The sequence below is a fragment of the Eurypyga helias genome, unplaced genomic scaffold (assembly GCF_000690775.1).
Source record: "Eurypyga helias isolate BGI_N326 unplaced genomic scaffold, ASM69077v1 scaffold21895, whole genome shotgun sequence".
Classification (NCBI taxonomy): domain Eukaryota; kingdom Metazoa; phylum Chordata; class Aves; order Eurypygiformes; family Eurypygidae; genus Eurypyga; species Eurypyga helias.
The window spans coordinates 1-10,745 of NW_010251158.1; the positions used below are offsets into that span (position 1 = coordinate 1).

At 42.4% G+C, this 10,745-nt stretch overlaps 1 protein-coding gene across 1 annotated transcript; it reads left to right on the plus strand.

Moving 5' to 3' along the window:
- Window positions 1-8: 8 nt before the first annotated feature.
- On the plus strand, window positions 9-8,070 carry SARAF (store-operated calcium entry-associated regulatory factor; the record flags this gene model as incomplete). Its single annotated transcript, XM_010151936.1, has 6 exons — window positions 9-51; window positions 454-629; window positions 1,879-2,269; window positions 5,356-5,464; window positions 7,376-7,494; window positions 8,013-8,070. Coding segments are annotated over 6 exons (864 nt in total), but the record flags the coding sequence as incomplete, so codon positions are not given.
- Between the last annotated feature and the right edge of the window lie 2,675 nt (window positions 8,071-10,745).

The following is a 10,745-nucleotide window of genomic DNA, read 5'->3' on the forward strand; positions in this document are numbered from 1 at the left end:
TGCTCTTTCTCTGTACTGCCGTGGGTCCCGCCTGGTGCTGGGACCAGCCGGGTGAGTTCCGCGGGGCTGGGTACGCTTCCGTGAGGCTATCGGCTGCCCCTTTCGTCACTGCGGTGGCCTGGTACGGGGGAGGGGGCGTGCCGGGGCTGCGCCAAAACGGCTTTTTGGTGTGGGGTCCCTTTGGATCTGCTTGTGCCGCAGTGCTACTTCTGCTGTGCCAGTGGCGGTTATATGCTGTGAGAGGAATAACCCCGAGCCCACTCCAAAGGAAACGGTAAACGGTGCCGTGCTCCTCTCTGCGTGTCTGATGCTTCTTAAAGCTTCACCTCTTGAAGGAGCGCGCTCCTGCGCCCTCTGTATTATCAACCTTTTTTCCTGAAAGGAGGCACTTGTGGCTAAGGAGAACGTACCTGGTCAAACGTTGACTTTTGTGCTGTCTGTTATCCGTTTCAGGGAGGGTTCTGCTGAGGGAGGTACAAGTGCTCACTCTCCACCGAGGTCAGTACACCACGTCCCGGCGGACTGCTGCAGTGCCTCAGTTACAGTGCACTGGAGGTAGTGCTGGATGTTCCCGTGTCCCTGAGGTTGTTCAGTGTTACAACAAAGGCTGGGATGGCTATGATGTACAGGTAACTTGTTAAACACTAAATGAAATTATCTTCCTTACCAGACTTGGTAGCTTCTGGAGGAAAGAAGAATAACAGGCCAGGATGTCAGTTGAGTGTGCTTTTTCTTAGAGGACATTTGACAACTGAAACTTAATCTAAATACTTTTGGGGATTGGATTTTCTGGAACTATTGTAGGTATATCTTTGAAAGATCCCTGAATACTCTAATGTAAAAACCACTGCATAACAAATCTTAATTTTAATTAAAATGTTGCTTGATTTTATGAAATCAGCCCCCTGAGGATGCTCTTGCTTTGATATTTCCGTGTGGATTTCCAGTTTTTAGTGTAGAAAGGGCTATAAATATTTGCATCACTTAAGCTCTACCTTTTAAAAACTAAATTTCAGATTTACATCACTCTCTTCTCTTTACATCATCTCTCTTCCATGTTAATATGTCAGTACCAGTCAGTAAATAGTCATGTATTTCTGTTTTGTTAGCTAGGCTTCTGCCAGTAGAATAAGCAAGAATCAAGGCTGAAGATGTTAAAACTGATACATTATTGTGACAGTACACTCAAATTTGAATTGGCGGTTGGTACTGCTGTTCTGAATTATTAATTTAGAAATTACTTTTTTCTTTTTTTTTTTTTCTCCACAATACGTGTCCCTTACTGTTAGAGATAACACTTCATCTTCTGCAGTTAGAGGTAACATTTCTTCAAGGAAGTGGGACACTGAGGAATCTGCATATCTTCAGCTGCAGGATCACAATCTAGTTGTTAGGTGTTCTATATGAATGTCTAATGATGTCTGTCCAAATTTCTTTTCATTTCTCTGTAGACACAAATGGGTTCAGATGCATTGGATTTCAGGCTTCCATATGTTTTTGTAGCTGCCATCCGGTTTATGACAGGCATTTCTTAACCTGTAGCCTATGCAACAGTTACTTATATTTGGCAATATTCTTATGCCTGAAGAAGGGATACTTGACAGACCTTTTCAGTGAAAAAGAAAAAAATGTTCCAGATTTTTAACTTTTCTGTGTTCTGAAATATCAGATTTTTTTTTTTAACTTTTAGAATTTTTTTTAATCTTCGTTAACTTCAAATTCCTAGTCCTTTCCAAAATGTAGTGCTCTTTTACCCTGTGGCCTTCAGGATGATTTGTTAGGAAGAACAGCTTTCTTTCAGAGCATACTTGGGGCAGCAGATGGGTATTTTCATTACTGGAACAGGAGGTTTTACTTTGTGTTATGTTTATTTTTCAGTGGCAGTGCAAAGCAGACTTGGAAAAATCCTACCGTTTTGGACGGATTGAAGTGAGCTGTGAGGGCTATGATTATCCGGATGATCCTTACATCTTAAGAGGCTCCTGTAGTTTGCTGTTCAGGCTGGAGCTGACTGAGGAAGGTGAAAGGAGAGTGAAGAACTCTGGGAGCTTTGGCTCTGGCTATTATCAGTCAAGGAAGGATTCTTCAGATTCTGGTGCTGGAGCAATTGTTGTAATTGTTCTTCTGGTTCTTGCCTTTGGAGTATACAAGTTCTTCCTCAGTAACCAGCAGCCTCAGCAGACTTTTGGTGACAGTGATGGATTCACTAGGCCTTCCTGGCAGAGTCAGCAGACACCTCCTCCTCCTGGTTTTAAGTCCAGCTTCACAGGTAGGGCTTTAAGCCATTGGTAGTACTTGAAAGAGCACTCAGGACTGTACTGTTTTATCTGCTGTAAGTGCGGGTGGGGTAGACTTAAAGCCAGTATTTTGGCATTTGGCTGTGGTGAATCGACTGCAGAGCTTACAACCAGCTTTGCATCCTGCTATTTGTTCAAAAGTGAAAATAAGAACTTGGTTTCCTGCAGGCTTTGCAGCAATCGACCGTTTGAACCTTTGAAAATCGGTCTCCCAGTGCTCTGCAAACATTCTTTTTGTACTCTTTGCAACAGGAGGATTGTAACAGGGAAGAATAATTTTCGTAAGTAATCTGGAAGAGAGGATAGTCTGACACAGGCAGAAACAAACTCACACCAAAGAAGAACTTTGAAGCTTTACAGAAGGGTCCTTCAGCTGTTGGGCTGCCTGACCCCTGATTTCATTCGCAGAAGGGTTGCTGGGGTTGAGTGTCATCTCAGTCTAACAGGTGCTCCAGCGCAGTGCCCGTGGTTGAAAGGTTTGCTTCCCAGTGCAGAGGGCAATGTCAGTGATGAATAGAGGTGCAGCGCCTGAATCTCATATGTGAGGCCTTTCTTCTCAGTTTGGGAATTGTATAAGCAGTGACAAGGCTTCTGCTAGGAAAAGAAGCCCTTTTTCTTTTCCCAGAAAACTGGTGACTTTTGTCACTTAATAAATGGACTGCCTTAGACGCTTACAGTGTCTGAGGGAAATAAACCTTCATCTGGTGTCTGACCAACTCCTTCAACCCTGTGACCATGCGAAATGCTCGGAGCACTGGAAGTCGAATTATGTTCTCACAAGTTGCATGATCTCCATCCTTTTTTGTGAGGTAGAGAAGGGCTTCTATCAAGTAGATGAATAGCAAGGTTTAAGTTTGCTTAGTCAAAAACTTGTATTTCAGTAATGCTTGACAGTGCTTTCCTCCAGGTTTGCTGAAGCCACTCGGCCAAAGAGGGCGCCAATATAACTCTCTTGGGTAGCTTTGTGCAGGGCATGTGCCGCGGAAGCTTTCAGACAGGCTTGCAGCAGAAAATTAAAAGGGTTCTGCTTCTGTATTACTTAGTGGCTTTGCAAAGTGGTTTCCGTGTAGTTAATTCAGATTTCAGACAGTCTGCCTATGCCCCGTGTGCATCCGTGACCTTGTGTGTGCATGCCACTTGCTGCTGACGTTACTGTGGTGTTTATTAAGAGCCCTGGTCATAAAACAGGCATGCTTTGTCACACTGGGCACAGGCAAAACAGGGTGAAGGGTTACTTTTTTCCCCCCTCCTTTTTCTTTCCTGTTCCTTGTCAGTCAGTTGTACAAATGCATTTTTCATTGCAGGAGTCTGAAATCTAGCAAGGGTAGGGTCTAGAAAATATGTTTTCATGATAAATACTGAAAGTTGAAATGCTTAAAATGCACATTGGGAGCCATATAAGGCTTAACTTAGAGCGTTTTTAAGAAATGTCAGTGATTCCTCCTTAGACTTCAGAGTAAGGAGGAAAACCTTTTGAATGTGAGGCCAGCTTGAAAGCATTGCTATGCTACTGCATGCACTTTGTGTCTGTCGTAAATTTTGGCAGCAGAGCAAAAGCACACTTCTGCGTGTGCATGTCCATGTGTTCCAGGCACCTACTAGTCTGAAAATTCCTGATGGTAATGAAAAGCAGTGTTGTTCACTTACTGCTCTTAATAGTTAATTTGCCTCATTTTAAATTCCTTAACATGCAGAATGCATCCTGTGAAACTTGTTTAGCTAGTCTATCTTCATTAAATTCTGTTTTTTTTCTCTGTAGTCGTTTGTCATGATCCTTGATGTTTACTCTAGATATTTCATTAAAAAAGGTTTTTTTCTGAGTCAGTATTCATCCGTGGTGGTTCTGAACAAATGAGTTTGTTCATGTCCCCGTTTTAATGTTGTTTTTCCAGTAAATCAAGTACTTTTTTTTTGTTTCAAATCAGCTTAGTTTAATGGGTATATCATCCCGAAGAAAGTTTACCTTTCCCTCATTGCATTCAAAAGAGATTGAACGTCAAATCCAATGTAGATTTAAACTGATTATTTAATTTTTTTTCTCCTCCATGATTTCAAACAATCCACACCAGTTTGAAGACCAACCAGGCCCTGTATAACCTCTACATACAAAATCACTGGTCTCCTTGTTTAGGTGGGCATATTTCAGGGAGACCATAATGTTCTCTTCAGTCCTGGCTTTTTACACTTCCTTATGTGAGCAAAACCTGTGGTTGAGCTCATTCTTGCATCCTTGTTTTTCTCTAGACCAGAAAATTATTCTACTTTGGTTTCGCACGTTTTCCTTGCATTTCTGAATGGAAGACGTTTTGGTTCCGAGTCAGAACCTCGTGTTATGCAGGTCGTGTAAAACACTCTGACCCTCCTCACACACACCCACACCCACACCCACACACACACACACACACCCCCGACAACCCACCGGTTATGCTTGCAGTTTCATCACGGTACTTGTCAAGCTCGGCGACCCATGCATAATAAAAACTGAGCAATGTGACTGCAGTTAGCGCGTCTTTTCATAACAAATACCCGACTAGAATTACCAGAAACAATACGAAGCAGTGTTAGCCATTAGACAGAGCCAGTGCTGCTCAAAAGGTGCAGCTGTTGTGGGTGAGATTAGAAACAGTGTGTCCTAGCGGTTAGTTTACTGTTTGGTCTTCCCTACTTGATTTCTGTTCCTGCATCTGGTTCTGGCCTGCTGTGTGACCTTGAGCAGACTGCTTTTTCTTCATTTCTTTTTCTACTTTTAATCTAACTTGTCTCTTTATAAGTCTGCAAGCAGGGGACTCTTAACAATGTTTTGCAAACATCAGGGCCATGAGATTGAGTTGAACCTAATTTTTAACGTAAAGCCCTTTAGTTAGCGTTTGTTTCTGCATTCTTTCCTGTTTTCTGAATGAACTGTGAGGCCTTTTAAATTAAGCTTGTTTAAGAAACTACTGAAATCAGGAGTTTCTTGCCTAATGTTCAATATCTTTAACAGGTGAGAGTCCTGTTGCAACAGCTGGCCTGAGGATGAAGTACCGCTAACTGGTATGTTTTTCATTTTCATTTTAAGAAAGCAACGGCTTTGGGACCCATTCCAGTGATGGAACCAATTCAGGACCAGGATTTTGGACTGGATTAGGAGCAGGAGGCTTGCTAGGCTACTTGGCTGGCAGTCACAGGTAAAATATGCATGCTATCACATTTTAGCTATTGAAGCTTTCAGGGAGGATGCCATATGCTGTGTTTACATTGCTTCTAAGCTTTCAGGCCTGAAAGTTGAAACTGTAAAATCCTACCTCTGGAACAATTTTGAGGAGCAATCTGTAGATACAGATACAGGCCTGCTGCTGGGGAAGAAGAATTGGGAGTACTGTATTCTGCTTTAGTTCATTACTCTGGCCTGGCATGATTGCCTGAAGATTTAAAATGAGCATTTTAAACAATCCATCTGCAGACTGCTTTAAAACACAGATAAAATGCTCTGTAGATAGGTCTCATATAGGTGTCATCTCCCCTGAAGTCAGCCTGGATGGCAGCTGCTCTCCCGCGATACTCAGTGTGGTCAAGTTAAACAGCCCTGATTCTACAGTCTTCTAACGCTCCAGATGGAAATCTAAGAGGTGTGGTTTTCCAAAGGACCTGTAGGTCGTATGTAAGTTGCATTTTGGAAAATTGTAACAGAAACAGCATCCAAAACCAGTTTTGGTGCTGGAGGAAACATCTGCTGGTCAGTAAACATTTAAAATGCATCAGTCCTAGATAAACAGGTTAAAGGTAGGAATTGCTGCCATTTTAGGCTTCACTAGAGGAAATATGTGACTCCTGCAGGGAATCTTTAGAGCCCAAGCAGTGCCCTCTCTTAACCAAATAACTGCATGTGTATCAAGCCTGGTCTTGTAGGGAGTGCAGTAAGACAGCAGATACAACAGGTTAAATATAAGCACATATGTTCTTTTATATTGAAAGTCTGGGAGAAAGAGGTCATGTGGACAGGAGTCTCTTAAAGCATTTTCTTTTGTTGTAAAGTTTGTCGTGACAGATGCCTGATCAGGATTGCCTGTTCATTAAGGAAGTAGAAACTTGGAACACCAGAGAATTTCTGAAGTGTCCGATGTGTATTCTTGATCTCGTAGAGCAGAGTAAGGTGAAACTGGGATGGTGATGCCAGTACAGATTGCCTATAAATTCACTTTGAGTAGAGCTTTAGAAGTTGAAAGGTCATACACACCTTGTTTTAGTACGTTAACCCTGCTAAGAATTCTTAAAAGGTATAACATGCTAATGGTTTTCTTGACTTGATATTTCTTAAGTCTTAAATACGTGACCCTTATGCTGAAGCACTTTGTTTACGTATTATCTACGTACAGACTCGTTCCTTGATTTCCATGCCTCGCACCCCCGCCATTTCAGTAGCTGCCTCTTATTGCTCAAGATGAGATGCCTAACAGAATATTTAAGTCCAGATAATGAACAAGCTTCCTAATTTAGACAGCTTCTCTTAAAACAGTCTTTGGTCCACTTCCCCCCCACCCCCTCACTCTTTGAAATGATGTGTGTTTGAAATGCTGGTGCCAGAAAGTGTGAGATAGCGATTTGTGAATTTCAGCAGCAGGAAATTCCATATCCATAGAACCAAGTATAGGTGAGTTGAAGGCCATGATGTGTCGGTTTCATTGATATACGCTTTTCAAGATGGTTAATGGAACAGAGGGCTGGTTTATCTTACTTGGCCGGGACGTAGGTGTTGCCAAAATGCATTCAAGCTCCAGATGTCAGATTGACTTTCTTGTCTGACAGAATCTATGGTCAGAATTTCAGAGGGAAAAATTTTCCTCATTGTTAGAATTGGTTATCGTGAAGAGTGAGGTTTAACTTCCTTTTGAAAGTCCACAGGTGTTACTGTTACAACACTGGACATCCTCGCTATCAATATATGTTAATGGTATCAACTGGGAGATTTCCAGCTGTGAAACAGCTGCTGGCTTAGAGTTGTCCCTCAGAGATGCAGTCCCCTTGTTATTTGGAATGGTAATTTCTTAATCTTTCCTAAGGGAACTAATGAAGCCTTCCTTCTCTTCTTTTCTTACCAGAGCGCAGCCACATTCCCCATATTACAGTATGTGGACAGATCCCACAGCTGCACCTCCGATGCACGGGCAGTCAAGCAATTCCACACAAGGCAGCAGTTCAGGAACAAGAACTGCTTCTGGTAAGGCAAAAGGCCTTTTAACCTGAAGCTTGACAGACTTTGACCTGTGATAAATACACTTATGTTAGTTGAGGCTCAGCAAGCATTCTTTGGCTTATTTTCCCAATCAGCACTGGTAGGCATGTAACAATGTCTCTTATTTCTGTTTCCTATGGAAGTAGGGCAGCCTTGTGGGGCGGGAAACTCTCCACAGGCCTACAGTGGGCACGTTACCGCCAGCGCTGGGTTTGTCCTCATCTGCAGTGTGCATTAGTTTAAGGCTTTCCCTTTTGGTGTGCACCACGCGTGCCCTTCTCTAGCAGACGGGTACAGACATCATTTCTGTGTAGAAAGCAGGTTGCCTAACATGCAAGAATAGAAGATTTTTCTGGCCAGTCAGCTTGAGTGTTGCTTGCTGTTCTACTGTACGTCAGTATGTTTAACTGATCTCGATTACCAGCTTTAGGCTTCACAGAACTGGAGAGAGACCGGTGGAAAGGCTGACACTTTTTTTTTTTTTTTTTTTTTTTAATTTTCAGGCTTTGGGGGCACAAAACGAAGATGAAAGCCTTGATGTTACTACATCCAAGTGATGGAACTAAATCTTCCTGTGTGCTAGCACTTTGTAGTAGTAGTAGACTTCAGAAGTAGATATGAGAAGACGTCTGAAGGACTAGGCAAAGAATTCCTCTCTCTCTCTGTGGAAATGTGGACCCTCCCTCTTGTTTAGGGTATTACAGGTGCTGGAACATCTGCTATGTCACAACAGGGGCTTCTTCTAAGATAGAAAATAAACTCATCCAAGTTAAGAAGATGTTGCAGTGCCGATGTATCTGCCTGTACTTGAGGGATTATGGAAATGGCAGCCTTACAAGGTTTCCAGAGCAAGTAGCTTACTCATGTTCTGGGCTTAATTTCATTTAATCCAGAATTTCTCTCTTTTTTTTTTTTCTTTTTTTTTTTGGGGGGGTTGTCTTTCTTGTTGGTCCAGCATCTGACAGACCGAGTGTATAATCCATGTGATATCTAAGGGGTGCTGTTCTTTGCAGCTACTTTTGTCTTTGTGAAATCCATGTGAACGTTACTTTAAGTGCAGTCAGCTCGCTCAGGTGGGTGTTGAAGCCTGTCCTCAGCAGAAAGGAGCAAAATTAGAGAGACAACGAGAGAGAGAGACTAATGTTAATATAATGTTTGTATCTGTGCTATGTGACTGTTTGGAGCCACAATTTGCAAATCAAGTGGCTGTGCAAAACTGGGAGGTTTTGTGTATAAATTAAGGGGGGGGTTGAAACAAGGTACGATGGTCCTTCTCTAATTTGGACCTTTTTCTGGAAGACTGAGGTCATTTTAAATTCAGGTGGCTACAGATACTTTGCCCACATTGATGCTCCAGACTTTTCTTTTTACAGTGGATGTTAGCAATGCTGTGAAAACTTGTGATGTGAACTGGCTTATCTCAGCCCCAGCCTGTCCTAGATGACCTGTCTAGGACACAGTAAACCAAAGGTGCTCATTGCAAAAGGGAAGGGAGCATTCGTAATCCAAAGCTGGTGCTCTCTCTAGAACATAGCAGGCCTTGAGACTGAGCAAAGAAAGGGAATGGGATGCCTACTGGCATGTAAGCTTTACCAAATGTACTTTTTAAAACAAAGTGCTGTCAAAGAGTGGGAAGAAGAAGAGGCCCTGCTGTGTTCTATGCTGATATTTTGGGGCTCTGAAAATTATCTCTCAGTTCTTGTGTGGTTGCCTGTGCAGAGAGGCACTACTGAAAAATACACAAATTTCTCAGGACTGGGGTGAGGGGAAGAGTGAAAAATGGGCTGCTCGATCAGCAGGTCTTCTCCAGAGGCAATCCTCCTACAGCTTACAAGTGTGTGTGTGTGTGCATGCATGCAGCTTTTCTGTGCTGGCAGCAGTCTGCATAGCTTTCATCCTTGTGAAAACCCTGTGCCTGGGAATTGGTGTAAACCATTACAGCAAAAACAGAGCACTGTTTTGCTGGTACAAGCTGCGTCTCTGCAAGAAGATTCAGCAGGCACGGTTAGTCCAGGAAAGTGACTTCAGTGTTACTCATCGAAAAGCAGCTATGTCCATTCATGAGTACAGAAATAATTGGCTCAGATGATAATGCCTGAGTTCAGTGTCTGGCTTAAGCAACAACAATAACAACAACAAAAAACAAAACCACAAACAAACCCCAAACATAGACATCTTTGAGAAGTCACCAGAAGCTACAAACAGGTGTAGAGCTTGTGTTGAAGATAAGAATTTTGTCAAGATCTTCTTATCTTGAGGATAAAGTAGTGGCTTGCTGCGCAGAGCTGCTTGAGGATTGGAAAAAAATACCTGAACAGCCTGCACCATCAACCTAGAAAGCAGGGAAATGCCAAAGACCTTACTGTTGGCCTCTTAGAAAGCTTCACCTTTTATGAGGAAAAGTATCTTTATCTTTTTGACCAAAGACCGCAAAGTAACATATTTTAAATTAGGGGCTTTTACTTACTTGTAAGTGTACTCAGGTTGAAACTTGGCACAGTCAGTGCTTTCCTTGCCAGCTGATTACCTAACAATGAAACTGGATTGTTGTTAACTGGGTGGTTTGAAGGTGAAGTTTGCTCTCAAATGATGATTTGATAGGAAATGTTTCAGACGATGTTTTAATTTGTGTTTATAGTTTCTGCATGAAATGTGGTTTGATGCATAAACCTGGTGAATTACCATAGTTTCTGAATCAGTTTGTTGGCTATTTTTGACCTTCCCTTTGATAAAGTAATAAGTGAATAAGGAGTAGTTCTGGTTTTAAAGCACTATCTTGAGGCCTGCGGGGACTGTCTGAAAAACACTGTTTTTCAGGGTTGGCTATGTCTCATCATCATCTTCCTGGGTGGTGTCATAACCCCCTTTACGCAGAGCTGGTAAACTGTGTATTGTTTCTACAAAATAAAACAATATAGGGAATAGAGTTATTTTAATGATCGAATTTTCAATGACAGAACACTGAGCCATGTAAGGAAATGAAGGGTTTCTTGTAAATCAGGGTTTCGTGCCTGAGTCTGCAGAAAAGCTCCATTATGTTAGTTCCTGGTTTCACAAGGGGATTAGCTGAACCTTTAGAAAGAAGCTACGATCAGTGCTGCTGTTCCCAGTTGTGGATATAGCAGAGCTCCTGGGATAGCAGCAGACAGAGCTGCTTCCTACACCGAGAATGTTGCTGATGAGCACAGACGTGCCCTACAGACATAGGCAGTTCCACTTCCTGGCAGTAGTAATGT